Source organism: Mustela erminea, chromosome 1, assembly GCF_009829155.1.
Source record: "Mustela erminea isolate mMusErm1 chromosome 1, mMusErm1.Pri, whole genome shotgun sequence".
NCBI classification, from domain to species: domain Eukaryota; kingdom Metazoa; phylum Chordata; class Mammalia; order Carnivora; family Mustelidae; genus Mustela; species Mustela erminea.
The window spans coordinates 194,455,671-194,478,205 of record NC_045614.1 but is presented as its reverse complement, the minus strand read 5'-3'; the positions used below and the strand labels follow the sequence as shown (position 1 = coordinate 194,478,205).

At 39.3% G+C, this 22,535-nt stretch overlaps 1 protein-coding gene across 5 annotated transcripts in view; it reads right to left on the bottom strand.

Annotated features, from left to right (window-relative positions):
- CXADR (CXADR Ig-like cell adhesion molecule) overlaps positions 1-22,535 on the bottom strand; it is a 54,064-nt gene that overhangs the window by 27,260 nt on the left and 4,269 nt on the right. For all 5 annotated transcript variants that reach the window (XM_032352823.1, XM_032352839.1, XM_032352850.1 and 2 more), the window contains exons 2-3: positions 4,944-5,110; positions 848-1,052 (exon numbers count right to left, since the gene is read on the bottom strand). In XM_032352823.1, the coding sequence (XP_032208714.1) occupies positions 848-1,052; positions 4,944-5,110 (372 nt within the window). The remainder of the gene's footprint in view (positions 1-847; positions 1,053-4,943; positions 5,111-22,535) is intronic.

Genomic DNA, 22,535 nt, shown 5'->3' with positions numbered 1-22,535 from the left:
CAGTTTACTAATCTCCTTCTTAACTGTCCTAGAGAAAACAAGACAGCCTAGTGATCATTTGTCTAATCCCTTTACCTTAAAGGATGAAAAACAGTGATGCTCAGAGAGGTTAAAATAATTATCTGATGGGGCGCCTGGGTGACTCAGTGGTTAAGCCACTGCCTTCAGCTCAGGTCATGATCCCAGTGTCGTGGGACCGAGCCCTGCAACAGGCTCCCCACTCAGTGGGAAGCCTGCTTCTGCCTTTCCCAATCCCTCTGCTGATGTTCCCTCTCTGTCTGTCAAATAAATAAAATCTTTTAAAAAAATTTTAAAAAAACAGTAATAAATGATTATCTGATGTCTAGTGGCCTTATCCCTTTAATATTTGTTCTACTGTATTCCATCTTTTCTGTTCTAAATACTCCAAGTATTCATCATAGAAATCCCATTTATTAAAATTACATAGTTTGAAAAGGCTTGAAGTGCCCATAACAACCACTTCTGAACTGAATGGAATAGGACAGAGATTTAAGGATAATTAAATCTTTCTGTGTTTCAAAAGGTAGGCTGAGGCCAGGGCAAATCTAAGAAAAATACAAAAAACAAAAACAAACTAAAACAAAAAAACACCTGGATTTCCTAAAGCCTGGCTTTGGGTTCTTTTTCCATATCACAAAACTCTTTCATTTGCCTTTAAACTCTTTTAGGAATTTCACAAAGAAGCTGATCACCTCCTATATTTTTAATCCAAAAAATGGTGCTGGTTTTATATTATTTGAGGACATTAGGATTACTTCAAATGCTGCTACTACAGAACCGTGTTGTATTACTCTGGTAACAAGTAACATTAATACAAACAATTTACCAAGAACTGTCAGCTGAATCTTCTTATTTCCAACACCAGGAGCTTTTTTCACTTTGCACTGATATGTGCCAATATCCGACAACCGTAAATTTGTTACATTTATTGATGCGTCACCAGATTTGAGGTCACTACTTGTAAAATGTACTCGTCCTTTCAGATCTTGGTAGTAGTCGTCATAAATTTTGTCTCCAGAATATAAAATAATCTGAAAGAAAACCAAAATAAGACAAGGGAAAAACAAATAAGCAAACCCTCTGTCTCATTAAAGGAGCTGTGGATACACCATGGTACTTTCTGTAGGATCCAAAAAAGAATAAAAACACAGTATCATCAAGAAAACTACAATTATTCAAATCACGTATTAAGAAAACAAGACATCACAGGGTGTCTGGCTGACTCAGTCAGTAGAACACACGACTCTTGATTTCAGGGTTATAAGTTTGAATCCCATTATGGGTGTAAAGATTACTTAAAGATTAAATCATGGGGAGGGCTGTGCACTAGAGGGGCTCAGTCAGTTAAGCGTCTGCCTTCAACTGAGGTCATGATCCCAAAGTCCTGGGATCAAGCACTGCGTCAGGCTCTCTGCTCAGCAGGAAGCCTGCTTCTCCCTCTCCCTCTGTCCCCCCGTTTCTGCTTGTGTGGAGAATGCACTTATGTGTCTCCCCACCCTGCTTGTGCTCTCACTGTCTCTCTCAAATAATGTGTTTTTAATAAATAAATCTTTAAAAAAAAATCAAATCAAATCTTGGAGCCCTGGGTGGCTCAGTCACTTAAGCATCTGACTCTTGATTTTACTCGTCACGATCTTAGAGTCCTGAGACTGAGCCTCACATCAGGCTCTACACTGAGCATGAAGCTTGCTTGAGATTCTCTCCCCTCCCCCTGCCCTCAACCCACTTGCACTCTCTCTCTCTCAAGAAAGTAATTTAAAAAATAATAAATAAAATCTAAGAAAGAAAAAAAGAAGGGAGGAAAGAAACAAAGAAGGGGAAAGAAAAAGAAAGAAAGAAAAGAGAGATCAATGGAATCCTTGAGTATGGTCACACACTTTCATTTCAAATGGAAAACCAAGAGCCACTCACCAGTGGACCTGAAGAGGCTGCTGGCAGCGAAAGCAGCAGCTCCAAAAAGAAAAAGTTCCAGAAGTTCTCCCAAGCAGATCAGAGTGGACATTTACCCGGTAAGCCATAACCCCCATGACACTTCCCATCCCATCGCTTATATCCCAATGAAAACAAATTCACAAGAAAAATTTAATAAATAAATAGGAAAGCCAAGACCCAATTTAAGTAATACAGCCCTACATAAGAGAGTAATTTAGTTAGACCAGACAAGAACACAGATGTGTGAATTCCTATGCACGCTGCTTTTTAGCAGTCTCAGAGCTTACAGTATTGTCAATCAAATGTATAATATCAGGTAAATACCACCACCCTTATTCCCCAAAAAATGCTTGTGGTAATTTACAGGTGGACTCTAACAACAACAAAAAAGACAACATTTTTTTTTTTTTTAAATCTTAATACAAAGTCAGAGGCACTTGAGGGTTCTAGACTCTAAAAGACAAAGTTTTAAACCTCGGGGGATATATGTGCCCAGGGTAACAGGACCTTTCAACTAGTCTTCTGAGACAAAGAGCAAAGACCCCTTTCTAATTCCACTGAGTTTTCTGGGCCACTGTTATAAGCTTTAATGGAAATAACTAAAGGCTAAATTTAGAGGGAAAATAAAATTCTGTGTTAAACTTGGCTTGGAGGAGAATGACAATAGTCATCTCTATCACCCAAATTAACATACTTGATAATTTTTTCACACTTGCTAATGAAATCCTTCATTCTGGTCATCTGGTCATCTTGGACCTAAGGGTCAAAGAGCAGCGGCACCAAACTCAAGTAATAATCAGAGAACATGACTAGTCTACATCCTGAAAGTAATTTTTATCTAAGATGTTAATTATGGGCAGTATAACCAGGACATCAGAGTCCTCTGCAGGAATTTCTTGATGGCAGGGACTTGGGTTCTTTTCAGTATCATCACCCCTTGTGATGCTAATCCCACCCTTTGTCCACTAGATTTTAAAATTTATATATTAAATGTCTGCACTCAATACCAGTTTGCTAAGTAAATAAAAGCAGCAGTTGAAAGGTCTGTCCTATCCTCCTCCGCACTGAACTAGGGACTCCCTTGTTCAGCCTTCTATACTCAATCCCTCATTGTGCTATAAACACACTTTAGCAGCTTCTTAATGAGTCTGACAAGATGCGTCCTCACTGGTAGTTATTTTGTAAACTCTCTTAGTATTTTCCCAAGAAAACAGTCCCACAAATGCAGTCATGCGACAGAGAACTAACATCGACCAGGCAATTCTGATTCCTCTTCACAACACTGCAAGGATGGTGCAGCGCCGTCCGCATTTCACCCTGAAGCTGAGGACAGCAGTGGCTCTCACACACCAACTTTTGCAAAGCCCCACAGCTAAGATATAAACCCCATCTATCTGACTTGGTATGTTTATGGACTTGGCACTGAGTTAATTTTTACAGGACTTTTAAGCTTATAAAATCCTTCTGCATTCTCATCACAACCATGAGAGGAGGGTGTCTTTTTCCTATTCTACAGGAAGACAGAGGCGTATGACACACGGGAGGCAGCGTGGGATGGAACCAGGGACCATAAAGTGCAGTAGGAAGCTAGAGAGACCTCAGCTCAAACCCTATCTGCATCTGTTGCCAGCTGTGTGACCCTGGGCCTCCATTTCCTCTTCTTCACATGCATAAAAATTCTCATTTTAGGGTGTTTTAAGGCTTACAAAACAATATATAATTAAAATCTATAAAACACTTCCCAGCATATGTTAAGTGCATAGCACATGGTCACTGTTTGCTGACTAAAGAGATCACACAGGGAGCAGGGATGGCTAACTTCTCCAGCCCAGTCCCCTGCCACGGTCAACTACTAGTTTAACTAAAGTAAACTAAATTAAATTAATACTTAATAATACTGAATACTTCATAATTAAGAAAATTTCTATAACAGTATTTTGCTATTTCATTTTTTAGATTAAATACTTTATAAATTGTTTTGCTATGAAGATTTTGTTTTGCTTTTTAAGAAATTATTCAGGATATTTAACTTGAAGAATATGGAAAACAGACTGTTGTAAATATGTATTTGCATTACACTGTTACACTCGATGACTCTTATACTGGTAAGAGAATCCTTGTGTTAAAAAATGAATTCTTGGGCGCCTGGGTGGCTCAGTGGGTTAAGCCGCTGCCTTCGGCTCAGGTCATGATCTCAGGGTCCTGGGATCGAGTCCCGCATCAGGCTCTCTGCTTGGCAGGGAGCCTGTTTCCTCCTCTCTCTCTCTGCCTGCCTCTCTGCCTACTTGTGATCTCTCTCTCTCAAATAAATAAATAAAATCTTAAAAAAAAGAAAAAAAGAATTCTTTAAAAAAAAATTAAAAAGTAAAACAAAAAACAAAAAGTTGAATTCTAATTCTTCACCAAGTCTTGCTTACTTGCTGTCCCCTAACACATGATGCATATTCCTACCATGCTATCTATCAAGCCTTCTCCACATACCCTCCTCCTACCACTCCCTGACTCACATGTCCAACTCCAGATTTTCACAACATTCCTAAGCTCCTCTTCTTCCTTAAAGCCCTCACTAAGAAATCTTGGGCCAGGGGTGCTCAGTGGGTTAAAGCCTCTGCCTTAGGCTCAGGTCATGGTCCCAGAGTCCTAGGATCGAGCCCCACATCGGGGTCTCTGCTCAGCAGGGAGCCTACTTCCCCACCCCCTCTCTGCCTGCCTCTCTGCCTCTCTGCCACAAATCCCTGCCTTGTGATCTCTCTTTATCAAATAAATAAAACCTTAAAAAAAAACCTTAGGCCACTTAACCATTTCATCCATTACACACGCATGTCCTCACTTTACATCACAGTGACTGCCTTCCTCACCCAGACCACAAGCCAGAGAAGCCTGGGGTTTTCTACATAGTCCCCACCTCTGCCTGTGTGACCAGCACAGTGATGGACACCTAAGAAGTTCAACGGACATCTACTAACTGAGCAAGCGTTTAGCGAACTTACCACTTGATCCACCTTCTGATTATCAGCTGGTGAGAGCAGCCACTCGATGTCCAGTGGTCCCTGGTCTTCTGGACTAAGGGTAAATTTGCATGGCAAATAAGCAGTTTCTCCTTTGGCCTTTTCAATCATCTGATCAGGAGTAGTGATACTCAAACTGCTGGTGAAATCTGGAGAAAGAAACACGCACAGGGATTAAGTATCCACTGTTAGGCTAGCAGCACGCTCAGCACACCCCGGCCGTTCAGTAGAACAGGATGCGATTTGTGTCCAGAGTGATGCGGTTCAAGCTCAGCGGTTCCCAGTTTTCAGTTTGTGCCTTTGTAGAAATGGAATGCCAATATTAGTATCATCTTATTTGATACAATTTCCTTTAAGAGCATTGTGAATCTCCCAACATCATATGAGATACAAGTTTCTATTAGTAGAGGGTATCCTATATTCAAGCAGACGTTTAAAACTGAACTTAGCTAGAGTCTCTAAAAGGTCAGTTATATTGTACTAACTCAGGGCTACATTAATTCCTACTTGTCACAGTGCCAGACACACTGGTAACTCTTTCTGCTGGGGCACATGCTGATGGATTTTGACAGGTTTTCTTTCTTTTTTGTATTATTAACATATAATGTATTATTTGTTTCAGGGGTGCAGGTGGGTGATTCATCTGTTTTACACAATTCACCGTGCTCATCACAACACATACCCTCCCCATCAGACACCCACCCACCCATCCCAAACCCCTCCACTGCAGAAACCCTCAATTTGTTTCCTGAGATTAAGAATTTGTCTCCCTCTCTGGTTTCATCTTGTTTCATTTTTCCCTCTCTTCCCTTATGATCCTCTGCCTTATTTCTCAAATTGCACATATCAGTGAGATCATATGATAACTGTCTTTCTCTGATTGACTAATTTCACTTAGCGTAATACCCTCTAGTTCCATCCACGTCATTGCAAATCGTACAGATATATGTATGTATGTATGTGTATACACACCACACCATCTTTATCCATTCATCTGGAATCTTGATGGGTTTTCTACCCAGGTTTCTTTAATTCTAAATTTTTATTAAATTAGAGGGGCCCAGCTGGCTCAATCAATAGAGCATGGGCTCTTAATCTCAGAGTTATGAGTTCAAGTCCTACACTGAGCAAAGAGCCTATGTTAAATAAATCTTTATTAGATTCTATAATTTTTACTGAATGCTTAAAAATACCTTTTTTTTTTTTTTTTTTTTTTTTTTTTTTGAGAGAGAGCGAGCTGAGCGATGGGGAGGGGAAGAAGGAGAGACAGACTCAGGCTTCAGGCCCAGTGCCTGACCTGGGACTTATCTTCTCAATCTCAGGACCCTGAGATGAAATCAAGAGTCAGATGCCTTTTTTTTTTTTTTTTTTTTTTAAAGAGTCAAACGTTTAACCAACTGAGCTACCCAGTTGCCCCTTAAAAATATTTCTAAGCAGGGGTGCCTGGGTGGCTCAGTGGGTTAAAGCCTCCGCCTTCGGCTCAGGTCATGGTCCTGGGGTCCTGGGATCGAGCCCCGCATCAGACTCTGCTCAGCAGGGAGCCTGCTTCCTCCTCTCTCTCTGTCTGCCTCTCTGCTTACCTGTGATCTCTGTCTGTCAAATAAATAAATAAAATCTTTAAATAAAAAAAAATATATTTCTAAGCAATAAATCTGACGACAACTCAAAGAGAAAAAATGCCATCCATTTAGGTATTTTTGAATTATCAAGTAGTTGACTTAATTATTATCTTTAAGACTTTTCTTACTGTTCATCCCTTCCAATCTCTCTTCTGAAAAAGTCCATCATATTATTATTAAAAAGATATCTTAAAATTCCGTTACTTATTCTGGAATCTGTATTCTATAAAATTTTACTTAGATCACAGAGAATAAATGCTGAATGTCAATATTTGAAAAGTAAATAAAAACCAAAATAAGATGTCCTGAGGCCCAAAAATTCCAAGATTCTTCTGACTGAGTCTATTAAAGATGGTTTAAATCCACTGTATCTTTATAAGAACTGAACAATAAGCCTCCTCTTTGCTGCTAATGGTTTACTATAACAAAACTAGTATCATTTACATGCAAAAAAAAGTAAAAGTAGGGTACAGGCATAATGGTAGTTTCTGGATATATCAGAGAAAAAATAGTTTATAATCCTTTCACATTTTGTTTTTCAAGAGAAAAGCAATTCTATTCATATCAATTCACATATAAAAATAGGTTTACTATGTATCTCTTATAAGGTGAAAGTTTGAAAAAGTCAACAATTTGATATAAAATGTAAATTTAGTATGTAAATAAACTACCACACAAAACTTATATTTTAAACTATTTACACTAGAAGGTTTGCATAGCACTTGTTCGCCACATCTGTTTTCCTTGAGATAATCCAACACTTTCTGTATGCAGAACCTTAGTCTCAAATGGTCATTCACTTGGTCCTCCCCATCACCCAACACTGCCTTGCAGAGCCAGAGGATGGCCTGGAAGAAGCCCTAAGCACTCAGACTACGGTACTGAGGACCTGTCTCTCTCCCCTTTCCTTCTCCTGCTGCCACCAAAATACTAACATCTTGCAGAAAAATTAAGAGTAAGTAAATCAAGTCCTAATTCTCCATAATGATGATTTTGAGGTTGTTTTTCAAATAATAAATCCCAACAGACCAAACCAAACTGAAGAATTAAATGATTAGCCATCCCAAGATCCTTTCATTATCCCCAAGAAAGGGTAATACATATTGACGGTCACTTGTAATAAAATGTTAATAAAGTTGAAGCTAATAGATTGAGAATGAAAGAAATTACATTCAAACCATTTATAATTCAAGCACCATTCATTATAAGCTTTTAATCACATTTAAGTGCACTTCTCAAATAGCGAATCGAAACTGGACACAAGACTGCTCCCTTAAATCAGAGGCTGCCTAACTCTGACCAAGAGAATATAGTCTGAGTATTGCTGTCTGAGTTCCAAGGTGAGACCTCAAGTGTGTGTGAACGTCAGACCCCTGCCATAGAGAGACCAAACCAAGCAGGAGAGAACGGAGGTGTTCAACAGCTACCCTAGAATCTCCAGCCCCAGTTCTAGACCAGAGGCCTGTAGCCCCATGAGCTACCAGAACTTCCCACCTCAGCCTGGCCTAAACTGGGAACCCACAGGATCATGAAGCAACACCCAATTTTTTTGCTTTAAGCCTCTAGAGTTTGGGTTGGTTTGTTACACAGCAAAGACTGTTGACAGACCATCCAAACCCACTGATTCAGCCCAAATGGACTATTTAATATCCTAAAAAAAGGTCCATTACTATTCCAATCTCCGTTTTATGTCCACAATTCTATTTAAAATTATAATTTGGTATTTATGTGTATAATCTCAAGTGTTCCTCCTGAATTAATATCCAATCCTCTGAATAAATACTTTCTATCCTTTCTGATAAACTCAGTTCCAATTCCTACCTCATTCACTTAGGCATTCTCCTGCCTCTCTAACCTACAGTGATTTTTCTTTCTGTTTTCCTACAAACATTCACAGTACTTTACTTTCTGCTACCTGATCACCCATTTGGCACTTATTAGTATATACTAATATACTATATACTATATACTTAGTATATACTATCTTGGTTTTTTTTTTTGTTTTTTTTTTTTACTTTATAAGCTTTATTGTGAAGTTGACTTAGGTAGCCTCCAAGGTTTTGTCATGTGTTCTAGATGTAGATGAGCTTATCTTCTTCCCATACCTTGTATTTTTAAGTAAATTTTAAAATTCCATGTCCTGATTTAAATCATTAGCTCCAAAAGGGTTTGGAAAATTTTTGTGGCTACCTCTATCTCCTGTTGTAGTTCCATGCACATTAGTAGAAAAGAACTGGTGACTAGATTATAAATTTGATCAGTTTTATAAAGGTTGAAAAAGAGTATTAATCTACCAGAAGTTGTTCCTGCTACTTGAAGACCTCCTTTCCATGGCTACTACAAGTTGTTACTTCCATTTAGTTTGTCTGGGTATTGATACTTTATGTATTAAGGTAAGAACAATCTGAGTAAACCCCAGAATGAAAATTCTATTCCAAAATGAATGAAGACATAGCTCAAAAATATCAAGCCAGAATACACAAGAAAATGAAATTTTATTTTAAAAAATTTAAAACTTTCTGATTCCTCTGTGCTTTTTGAATTTTCATTTTATAAAATAAAAAAAGGTAAATGAGAACAAGTATCTAAATGTGTACATATTCAATTACTCCTAACCAGGCTCTCTGTACTTCTACTGCACAGTCATTAGAATAAAATGCAACTCAATTTTCATGATAGTATCTTTCATTCTTTGACACATAAAAATTATTTTTATCTTAAAACACTACCTTAGAAACAGTTACATATGTATAAAAATTATCTGCAAAGATATATCCCAAACTGTTGAGAGCAGTTAGTTTTTGAGAACTGAGATTTTAAGAAAGGTGACTGCCCATTTCTGCTTTTAATGTGTGCACTGCTAAAATAAACAAACAAACAAACAAACAAATAAATAAATAAATAAACGGGTTTTTTAATGGCTTTCAACATTTCTTTTTTTAAAAAAATGTTTAAAACATTCAATTGCTCTTCAAAGTGTTGCATTAGAAATGAATTAAAATCTCAAGATTGTACAAAACAGTTATTGGGTTTCCTAGCAACACCAAAGGGGCTCTTTGCACAGAGGCATAGTTTTTCAAGTGCTGAAGTAAGCAACAGTCACAAATTGTAGGAGACAAAAGGCTGACACTCGGTTCCACGCAGTGTCTCTGGGGATTCTTTCCTAATAGGTGCTGCCCAATTCTATTTATGCAGCAAATTAAGTGAGAATTTAAACTGCAAACTACTTGCAGGTTCAAACATGGCCTGAAAACGAAATCAAATAACAAATCTTATAATTTCACTTAAATTTATGTTCAGTATGATAAAATATGTAGAACACCATGAACTCCCAGTCTGCAAAATCCAGTTAATAAGTGCTCAGCACTGATTATGCAACTAAACACACTAAATCACAACTAATTATGGCAGTGAGTGAAATAACATCTCCCAGTTTTCTGCTTGCTTTTTTTTTAATCTTTAATTTCAAACACTTGAATCTTCAGAGTTCTCTTCTGCCCAGTCTGACGTCTACTGGAGCATCAAAATGACATCAGCTCATCAAAGTATGTTTTTAGCCTTGATGTTGTCATCTCCTACCAAACATGGAAGATCTGTTTCTGCCCTAAGAACGAAGAAGAAATGAAGATAACTGAAGACTCTATTCCTCTAGCAGGAAGGCAACGTTTTGAACTAAGGACCTGCTTTGATCTTTTTAACAGACTCCTTCAAGTTTAAGTTACCCATTGACCTGGATGGTCTTCAGGTATCTTTTCTTCCTTGCAATCTTAAAATCACTGGAAAATAGAAAGTGCTCATGAAACTTTATGGCTGACTTAAAGTGAGAAAAATGTAAATGTGAGAAATTTCAATTATGTTTTGAGTAAGTAAAGTCTTAAGAATAGAGAACATCAAAGCTAGGGAGGAAAAAAACCACAAATTTAACTGTATTAGGTCAGAAAACCAGAAGCTTTTAACAAACTTGCTGAGAAGAGGAAGGTTTTCTGTTGTCCTATCACTTGGGAAACAAAACAAAAATCGAACTGATTTTTCCTGTTTTTACCTCTAACAAAAGGTACTAAATGTGAAGTCTGACCAGTGATGGCATATGCACAGGGATTTTAAAGATCACTGAGTCCAGGCACTTCTTCTGGGAGCCATTCTTTGTGCCCAAACATGGATTAATTCCTTGTGCCCAAAACTGAACTAGATGCCCTCCATGTACACCTCGTGCAGCTGATGAGGACTCCACCACAAGCACTTTTCCTTCTTTACTGAAACTGCTACTTTACCGTGTGTCCTTCCTACTCTGTACCTCCTGTGAACATTTCACATTTGATCTCAAAGTCAAAGACTCAGCTAAGAAAGGACCAAAGGAAGGAGAGAAAGAAAAGGAAAAAAAAACCACAGCTCATAGGCCCAAGTAGCTTCTTATCAGAGAAGGAACACAGATGAAAGATGGTCTATTTCAAAACAGAGAAAAATTAACAAGTTTTAATGGAGCTAAAAGTAGGTGAAAATCACTTGAGACCTTTCTCTATTAAAGATGAAACTAAAGGGGCACTTGGGTGGCTCAGCCATTAAGCATCTGCCTTTGGCTCAGGTCATGATACCAGGTTCCTGGGAGCCTGGAGCTCCATATGGCACTGAGCTGGGTGGCTCAGCTGGTTAATAGCCCAACTCCTGATTGGGCTCAGGTCATAATCTCAGGGTCCTGAGATGGGAGCCCAGAGGCAGGCTCTGCACTCAGCGGGCCGTTTGCTAGAAAATTTTCTCCCTCTCCCTCTGCCCCTCCCTCTGCCTCACACTTTCTTCCGCTCTCTCTCTAAAATAAGAAATAATTAAATTTATTAAAATATTAAAAATAAAACAAAAAACCTCCCCCAGACCTGGTGTTGGCCAAAACTGATGGACTTTAAGTGGAGAGCAGAGCACAGAGTAGAGGGAAGATGAAGGAACTGTATGAAAGAGGTGGTGATTAAAGGGACACAAAGCCTATCAGTCCTTGCGGGAAAAGACTAAGAAGGAGGGCCACAGGAGACCATGAATCCAGGAGAGCAAAGGAATGGAACACGATCCCACACAGGAGACAGAGCTCAGAAAAAGCTGAACAAACCCGATCATGTACTGATAGGAGCAAAGACTGATGTTTATTAATTTAATACTCACGTTACAAGAAATATTAGCAAATCTGATTAAGAAATTAACATGTAAACAACTTTAAATATAGTTACATTAAAATGAGAGAAACTGGACATCCAGAAAAATTTTAAAAGAAACCTATTTGTAAACATTCTGAAATCACAACTGTAGCTGAAGAAAACTTACTTGTCCTATTTTTTCAACTACCCTTAAAACACGAAACAAAAATAAAAAAATACTACATACTGATGCATGGTTTCTCAAAATATCTGGAGTCATTCCAAAGATATTAACAAAAAAGGGGGGGAAAGACTGGGGAAAAAAAGAATTTAAATTTGCATTCCGAAAGTCTTGCATATTTCTTTGATTTCTTGGGAACGGCTACATTATGATGACCTTAATCATCAGTGGTTATAATTTACTTGGTACTAATTCCTTTTGAGAAATGTCAAAGGGTGTCGTAAGAATTACTATTTTAATGTTAAGAAACAAACTGGGTAAATCAGGAACTGACCTGTTTAAGGGACATGTTGATCAGGACAAGTGTAATTCTGTTGTGTGTATCTGATAACAAATACTACAGATGCCTGTGTTAGCCATCAAGTCTCTAGGATATTCCAATAACTGCAAAAATGCAACTGCCAGGGCACCTGGCTGCTCAGTCAGTAGAGTGACTCTTGATCTCAGAGTCTGAATTTGAGCCTCCTACTGGGTGCAGAGTTTACTTTAAAAAATAAAAATAATAGAAATAGAAATGCTTTTTAAAAATGCAACTGCCATGCTATTTAGATCATTTCCTGGACCCTCCCTGCAACCTGCAGCAACTTTCCTTCTCACCAGGAAGTTGCTTTGGGATTAGCAATTTATAAAAGTCACCTAAATAGTGAGTGTTTCTAGAAAGGAAAAAGAAAAAAAAACCATTTTAAGTATGTTAATGTTATAGTTAAGTACTCCAACTAGGCCTTTCAATATTGCTGGGAGAGAGATGAAAAACACTTACAGGAAAGTAGAAATTATGCCCTTTGCTTTAGAGGTTTTGCTTGTTTAATTCCCATGTGGGGTACCCAGTACAGTGGGTTAATATGTACTCAGAGCTAAGGAAATAATACTTATAGTTAGGTAAGTTAATAAGAATGAGAAATGACATTAAATGGACTTCTATGCTCTTCTATGCAGTTTTTTAAATGCAAATTCCAAGCTCCCTGCTCCTCACAGGTGTCCAGGAAGTAAACAGAGATGGAAACGGGGAAATCATTATCTTAACAACAAACAGTAACAATGACTGGGTGCTTATTATGTGTCAGGCACTTTTCCAAAGTGTATATATATTAACTCTAAATTCTCATAACTCTAAAGGAGGTATGACCATTACCCCATTTTACAATGAAGAAAGAGATACTGAGAGGTATCTAAGCCACTATGCCGAGCAAGATACAAGCCACATTGATCCTCTAAGTAGAAGTTCACCAGTAAACACCCTTGAACACAGAGATCTTGCTTTAAAAATCACTATGGGGACACCTGGCTCAGTAGGTTAAGCAGCTGCCTTCTGCTCAGGTCACGATCCCAACTCCTGGGATCTAGGCCAGTATATGGGGTCCTTGCTCAGTGGGGAGGAGCTTGCTTCTCCCTCTGCCTGCTGCTCTCCCAGCTTGTGCGCTCTCTCTCTCTCTCTGACAAATAAATAAATAAAAATTTTAAATAAATAAATAGCACTATGAATCACCAGGAGGTTGTAGACCCTACTCCAATCACCGTGAGTGGAGGAGGGTTTGGTATACACACTTTTCCTCTGCTGTACTCAACTTCTAAGGAGAAGGAATTTTAGGTAGCACATGGTTCAGGTATTTGGGTGAATCTTTATCTGTTTTTGTTTTGCTTTTTAACTTTATTTTTAGGTAATCTCTACATCCAATGTGGGGCTTGAATTTACAACTCCAAGAACAAGAGCTGCAGCATCGCTCTAGGGACGGAGCCAGACAAGTGCCCCTGGGTGAACTTTTTTTAAGAGGAAAATAAGTACCAGACTAAGAATCTGTCATCTGTCACAAACAACAACAACAAAACCCACTATCATTTTGGACATTGTTGCTACTTTAGGGCTCACACATAAATTAAGGGTGTTGAACTAAAATATCTATTTCAGATCTAAGTCCTAATTTTAGACAATCAACCAACAGGAAGTCTTTCCCTGACATCCATCTCCTCCCCTTCTTCCACAACTCAAGGGCAGTAAGCAGCAGTTCCTGGAGCTCCCTTACACGTGCAGACATTCATTTCTGACACATTAGCATACTGAATTATGGAAGCAGTTCTATGCATTAATAGCATGGGCTCCAAAGTCAGATCTGGGTTCAAATTCATACTGAGCTTACCAACTGCTTAGCTACAGGCCAATTTCCAGCCTTTTTAAATCAGTGTTTTTCTCCTAATATTAACAGTAATAATGCCTACTCCAGTGTAAGAATTAAATAAAAGAATGTACGAAAAGCTTTTAGAACAGTTCCAACACAACTCGGTATCATCTTTCTTTCTTTTTTTTTTTTTTTTAAAGATTTTATTTATTTATTTGACAGACAGAGGTCGCCAAGTAGGCAGAGAGGCAGGCAGAGAGACGGGGAAGCAGGCTCCCCACCGAGAAGACAGCCCTATGCGGGGCTTGATCCCAGGACCCCAGGACCATGACCTGAGCCGAAGGCAGAGGCTTAACCCACTGAGCCATCCAGGTGCCCCTCGGTATCATCTTTCAATAAACAGTATCTAACATGGCAATTCACTGTCATCTTACAAGCTTATCACTTCTACATAAGCTACAACTGTTGAGAAGGTATTTTTTAATCTTTTTTTTTATTTTTTATTTTTTTATTTTTTAATCTTTTATCCCTCACATTTAGCAGGGCCTTCCATACAAGAAAAACTCAAAATACGTTATGTAAACAAATGACTCTGAAATGTATCTACTATGTTTGAAAAAAGAGCACAACTAGTGACCTAGGTCATATCTGATTTAGTGATGGCTCTGGGGAGTTGCAATGGGATGTATCTGTCTACAGAGGTTGAGATGTGTGAGCAGAGACAGAAGCGACTACTGTTTTTGAGGAACTTGGCTCTCAAGGGTATAGGAGGAAAGTGGTACAGGGTGATTAGGGGTCAAGGAAGGGTTGTTTTGAAATAAGAAATGTAGCGCATGTTTATACGAGTCAAAAGAAAAGAGCAAATAGAATGAAAGAGGTTTAAAAATACCTACAGCAGAAAACTCAGAGACTGAAGGATTGACACCCCACAAAAGAAAGATGCTAGAAAATAGTAAACAAGACAACTTTAAATAAGAATAGAAGGGGTGGGGGTGCCTAGGTGGCTCAGTGGGTTAAGCCTCTGCCTTCAGCTCAGGTTGTGATCTCAGGGGCCTGGGATCGAGCCCCGCATCGAGCCCCGCATCAGGCTGTCTGCTTGGTGGGGAGCCTGCTCCCCCCCATCTCTGCCTGCCTCTCTGCCTACTTGTGTCTGTCAAATAAACAAGTAAAATAAAATAAAATAAAATAAAAGAATAGAGGGGGGTGCCTGAGTGGCTCAGTCAGTTATGTGTCGGACTCTTGATTTTGGCTCAGGTCACGAATGATCTCAGGGTTGTGAGATGATCCCCACATGGGACTCGACACTCATGGGAGAGTCTGCGGGAGATTCTCTCTCTTCTCCTCCCCCTGCTCCTCCCCCAGCTCAGGTGCAAATGTGCTTTCTCTCTCTCTCCAAAATAAATAAGTGAACCATAAAATAAATTAATTAACTAATTAATAGATAAGAATGAAGGAAAGGACACGAGAGACTGGTACAATTATGGATAAGCTTATATCCGGAGGTACAAGAAATTAAGGGAATTTGTAACTGATAGCCTCTATTTTTCTTCTCTAACAAAGGAGGCATACAGCATTTACTTGGAATAAAAGAGGCAGAAAAAACATAGGTAGAGGGTTTCTAGAGACAGTTTCAAGTCTGAACCATCTGTGAAGACGAATGGGAAAGAAAGTGGAGGATTACAGAATGGGATCATGAATCCAAATGGTACAAGTTCATACTTGATGAAGCTGAGCTTTATCGTACCATTTTTCATTTTATATATTTGAAAACTTCCATAATTAGGATGTTTAAAAAAAATGATATGGCACTATACACCTACCAGAATAGCCAGAATGAAAAAAGACCCCGAATAACTGGAATAACTGAAACTCTCATACTCTATTGGTGGGAGTATCAACTGGCACCTCAATTTTGGAAACCTGCTTGGCAATTTCAACTAAAGCTAAACATAGGTATTACCTTTGGAACCCCAATGACAGGTAGGGAAATGTGTACGCATTTGCACTGAAACACAAGAATGAGAATGACAAAGCAGCATTTTTCACAATAGCAAAAAACTGGGAAAAAGTCCGTTAGTAATAAGCTGGGTAAATCAATTGTGATACAGTCACACAACAGAATCCCATATAGCAACGCAAATGAATAGACTACAGCTACACAAAATCAATAATCTTTCTAATGTGGTAAGTGAAAGACAAAAAACACAGACTGTATAATTCCATTTATATAGTGTTAACATGAATCTACATAGTTAGAAATCAGAAGAGAGTTGGGAAGTCGCTAGGAAAGGCTGTGAACTTGAGATGTGTGAGGAGAAACAGAAGTGACCACTCTTTTGAGGAACTTGGGTCTCAAGGGTAGAAGGAAAGCAGCAAGTGTGATGTGTGGTCAAGGAAGGGTTTTTTTGTTTGTTTAAAGATTCACTTATCTATTTGACAAAGAGAGAGGGTGCACAAGCAAGGGAAGCAGGCAGGCAGGTGAGGGAGCAGGGAGCCCAATGCAGGGATGCGAGGCTCAATCCCAGGACCACAACCGAAGCCGAAGGCAGCCACTTAACCAACTGAGCCACCCAGGTGCCCCTGAAGGATTGTTTTCAAATGAGAAATGTGGCATATATTCTACTTCCTGATCAAGGTGAGATTAAACAGATGTTTCTGCTTTGTGAAAACTCTCTTACCTGTTTACTTGTAAATAATGCTTTCAACTTTGTGCTTCTCTATGTATGTCATACTTCAGAGAAAAGGTTTACTTTTCTTTAATTCTTAAATTTTTTTGAAGTAAACTCTACCCCCAAAATAGGGCTCAAACTCATGACCCTAAGATCAAGAGTTGCATGCTCCTACCCACTGAACCAGCCAGGTGCTCCTAAAAAGTTTACTTTCAAAGACATGTGAAAGAGCTGAAGGAGTTAGAGACAAAGGTTACTCCTGTTTTTGTTAAAAATATAACGTCCCAATGTTTTATAAATGGACTTTACAAAAAATAAAAAATAAAAAATAAACATTTGGGACAATAAAGTCTTGCCAATGTACATAGTTGTATACCACAGTCCATGAGCAGGAGAAAGAAACTGGCCTGTAAGATAAATCCATGTCTGAGACAGAACTGAGCTCTGACCTGGGAACCCCGAAAGAAATTCTGGTTTTTAAGTAACCAGAAGAGGGGTAGAGGGTGGTGAGGCCCAAAGGTCCCTGCTCATAAAAGCCCCAGGTTCTCTTCCTTTAATTAACACGGAATAGTAAAAGTAACTGGCAAAAAGCAAAGCTACCACACATACACAAAACAAAACTCAGGTAAAGTGTCTTATAAAGATGAAATCACAGAAAATTAGAAAGCAAAGAAATAGATAAAAGAGCAAAATGAGTAAATATTACCTCCTTATGGAAAATTCTGAAGGTAATAAAGAAAGGGTTGATTACAATAAGAAAATCACCCCTGTTGTAAGCATGTCTAACTTGACTGCCTCAATCTCCCAGTAATTTCTTTCTAATATCCCAAAGTGAATTCAAATTTCCCTAGCAACCATCAACAGGGGCCAGTCTGGCCTTATTTTCTACCTTCCCATAAATGCATTTATTTCCCTCAGAGGCAAATTAAAAAATGTGATTTTTTTGTGCACCTATTTCTTTTTTCTCCCTCACACCTATAATGTAAATGCATAGAGCTTGCATAAAGGCAATGACATAATTTTGTACATAATAACAAATGATCTGATAATTCAAGAAACTAAGAAACAAGAGACCTTATTTAACTTGTTACCAACAGGAATACTGTGTAATACAAATAATTATAATTATCTCGTGAGCACATCACACCCATGACTTTGTAGTTAGTAGGATGTTCAGAGACTAGATATGTTAGAAGGTGACTGGAACTAAAGCCCCATTTCTAGACTTCTGCTGACCAAAAGGTTAGCTGCAGCCACACATGGTTACTGAGCACTTAACATGGCTAACCAGACTTAGTATGAGGGAAAAAACTTAATCTTATTAATGTTTAATTTGATCACATATTGAAATGATATTTTGTATATACTGGGCTAAACAAAATATTCTTTAAGAACTATAATGTCTCACAACTCTAGACTCAAATATTTCTACAAGGTACAACCTGCTGGGGCTGAGGAGCCCAAGATCTCCAATTTCATCTACATCCCATCACCCCGGGGTGCCTGGGTGGCTCAGTGGTTAAATACCTGCTTTTGGCTTAGGTCCTGGGATCGAGCCCCACACTGGGCTCTGCTTGGCAGGAAGCCTGCTTCATCCTCTTCCACTGCCCGTGCTTGTGTTCCCTAATTCCTATAAATGATAGTAATACAAAATCTCCTTCCTACCCAGAAGTTGTCAGAAGAGCAGATTCAAAAGAGGCACTTATAAAATAAGTTACATCGGGGCACCTGCATGGCTCAGTCTATTAAGCATCTGACTGTTGGTTTCAGCTACCATCATGATCTCAGCAGGGAAGTTGGCCTGTCCCCTGGCTAGGCTCCCACCACTTGAGGGCTTCCCCCTCCACCCCATGCAAATTACATCGGAACAACTGTGCATTTTGGTTCACTGTGATGAGCTAGATTTAGTGACTGCAACATGTTTATAGTACTGATTCAAATTCCATCGCTGATGAAGTTACATAAATAATGCATATATTGATACTTTTGGCAAAATATAAATTTAAAACTTGTATAATGTTCTTGAGTTTTTTGGAAACTATATATATATATATATATATATATATATGTTATATATATGTTAAGGGGGATACACACACACACACACACACACACACACATATGTTAAGGGGGAAAAAGGCACAATTCACTCTTCTAGCCAAGAGTTACCAGGTTCTTTCTAAAAGTATCAGATTTCACATTGTACAACCAAGTAATTCCTCCCAATTCTTACTGTACAACAACCCAGGGCACCAACTCTCAAAAGTTTTTGTCTGGCCCCCCATGGGAATCATCTGGTATTCAAGAGTTCAAAGCTCTGTTCACTGGGGAATCCAAGTGAGACTGAAAGTCAGCTACAGTCCTCTAACAATTCAACAGAGATGTGGCTGAATTTGGTTCACTCTGAGTGTTTCTTGAGATTCCTTGAGAGCATGTGATCTGTGCAGCCAAACTACCAGTCCTCTGGAGAAACATTTAAAACTCACTCAGAATATACACTTACACTATGGGATGGTGAAAAAGTAACCAAAATTGGTTATCTGTAATCGAAGTTTGTTTTTATTTCTTGGAAGTAAATGAAATCAAAGTCATTCCCATTCCAACTTGTAAAATGCCTTTGAAATAATGAAAGTGATTTAATAGTTTCAAAGGAAATTTGCATTGTCTCAGTTAACCAATTAACACTGGTTAATTTGACTGTTAATCCTTTTTCTCACCAACTATCAAAAGACACACTAAACCATGCCATGATCTCACACCTACCCTAAAAATACACTGTTATTATCTTCCTCCCTTAGCCTACCTTCTCTTTGTCAACAGGACAGGCCACAGTCTTCTCTTCTACAGCACACTGCTAATTAAAATACACTGCAAATACTCCTGAGTCAAAGTTAAAGCTTTTAATGCTTAAACTCTAATTGGCTAACTCTTTATTAGAAACCTGGAAGAGTGAGTCAATGAGGTGAGGGAAGAAGGTGACAGAAAAGGCCCGTGGGTGGGCGCCTGGGTGGCTCAGATGGTTAAGCCTCTGCTTTCGGCTCAGGTCATGATCCTAGGGTAGGGTACTGGGATCGAGTCATGTCGGGCTCCCTGCTCGGCGGGGAGCCTGCTTCTCCTTCTCCCTCTACTGCTCCCCTTGCTTGTGCTCTCTCTCTCTTTCTCTGTCAAATAAATAAAATCTTAAAAAAAAAAAAAAAGTTAAAAAAAAAAAAAAGAAAACGCCTGTGGGAAAGCACAAAAGAGAAACTGTCTCTAAGTCACCATTTCACCACTGAATGTAAAAACATCTTCAGCTTCCTTTACATTTTTACCCAGAGACAGTGATGGATTCAACAGAGTGAACAGACCACAAAGCAATGCCAATAATGGAGCCTCAAGAGATCACCAAACCAAACGATGAACTTCGAACCAGCTTCTGCAACAGACCACTTCATGATGCCGGGCCGACGTTTTCCCAACTCCCTCGCATTCCACAATTCGTCATTTCAGCCCCCCAAAAGAGTTGGGTAGAAAATAAGATAGGGAACCAGCAGCAGAAAAGGTTACTGCTTTTTACTGAAACATAGCACACTCTTAACAGAAACCAGTCTAATTCCAATACCAATCTAACAATTATTCTAGAATATTAGTTTTCTTTAAAAAAAAAAATAGTAGATGGATGAAAAACAATAGGATAAAGTCATTAGTTCATTTTCCTTAGATAATTTTTAATTATGTCTGGGTTACTTTATCATTTTAAAGTCCACATCCATTCCCTGCTGGCCACTGAATGAACAAATGAACCAAATTAAAAGTTCCCAGTAACAATTCTTGCCTTTATTTAATTACACCTGATAATGATTTGTACATAAGAGAGAACAGACAGAAACAAGGGGACTGGGAGAACAGGCTGCGACAGGAAATTAAAATGAGGCTGACTGTAACACGAATGCACTCCATTATTGAATGCAGAGCAAAGCTGACACAAACACCAAACACCAAGCTGGTCTGGGCAGAATACTGAGCCCAGCCCTGCTCACCTCTTCCATAATGTACCTATTCTTTTTTGTTGTTGTTGTTGTGATGTACCTAGTCTTGACCTTGAAATGCTCTTTCCCTCTGGGTCTTTTCCTCAAGTCAATATACATCAATTCCTGTCTGGAACACTTTCCCCATTTATATCATTAACAGGCACTGTGCACACACTGCGAACAAAATAAGGAATAAACAGATAATCCCTGACACATCATGAAATGTACAGCCTGTTGAGGAAAAACAATTATAATAAAGGCCCACTTGATAACTGTTAGAACACGCTCCAGTAATGTAATATGTTCAGAGCAGGGAAAATTCACTTACCAGATGCCAACAAAGCTATTTCAACCATCTTAAGAGCTGCTGGCACAACCCGGGCTCTGGGTGGTGGCTGGAGGGATACAAGCGACTCAGAAACTGATGGATGTAAGCCGATGAGAGGAATAGGAAGGTAGGGTGCCCGTGTTTCTGCCTGGGCATTTTGATGGCTGAAAAGCCACCTAATGGGAGCAGGAGCAGTGCTCACGTAGACAGGTTCAACTGGAGGCGCCTGTGGGAAGTCTAAGCAGGGGATGCTAAGTGGGGGTTTCAAATGATGGGGAAAAGCTTGGTAGACAGACTAGAAATAGACTGGAAGCTGTCAAGACCTAAATGCTAACTGAAGCCGTAAGTTGAGGAACCCCAACATTTAAGGTGCAAGGAGGATACTGGGTACACGAAGAAAAATGAGAAGTAAGGTTCTGGGTCTGGTGGCTGTAAGTTACAGGAGTCCCTCTCTGCTGGCTTCTACCTTTATCCCCTCGGTCTGCTACTGTACCTTGGGATGAAAGTCATATATGCAACGCTTCACTGTCAAGCCAACTGCAAATGCTAGTATGTTTCTCTTTCTTTACTTACCCGATGCCCGCTCTTTTTAATCTATGAAAATCTAGCTTCACTCACTACGGAAACCATCTTCCCTGTGGCATCCAGAACTTCCTGAATGTTCCCAGTAATTTCCTAATCGTAAGTCCTATTGACTTCATTTTTGCACCAGTTTCTGGGACACCCTCCTCCCACGGTTGTCTTACATCCCCCACAACACTTCCCACTGTTCACCTGCTGTGTACTTACTGGATGGTGTGCTCCAATGTCACCTTGCACCACCCCTCCTAGTCCCACTAGCTTGTCCTGGTTAACCCGACACAGATGGTACTTCTCAGCAGCGATTCTCAATTCTCTACCACCAATCTGTCTTTCCCAAGATCCTGACCTTTGTTTCAATTTTCCTACAAGACACTTTTTTTTTTTTTTATACTTCTATTCCCCTCAGATGCCTCGAACACCACCTGTCCAAACTCAAGCTTGCTGGTTGTTCCCTCTAAAACGTGTTCCTCTTTTTTTCCTCTGTAGGTCAGTGACTTCCCATTCACTCAAAGCCAGGAATCCTACTGCTTCTCTCCAACTAATTCTTGCAACTAACCAGGTATCAGGCTTCAGTGCATTTCTCTCAAAACAACTTTTTAGATCAGAGAGGAGGCCCAACACCACTGTTTTTCCATAGGGGCTACTTCTATGAACACCATCCCAGATAGCTTCCTGTGTTAGCGTTAGACCCATTGTTTCCACCTGCCTCCAGGACTGCTGCCAAATTCATCATTTAAGCAAATAATCTCAGCGTATAATCTCACTTCTTTAATGGCTCCACAAGCTTCTCAGTGCCACTACGGAGAGTAGTATAGCTTGACAAATGTCAATCATCTTTCATCTCCTACTAAGCTCTTGGCACAGCCTTGGAGCCTCACTCACCCAGAGTGT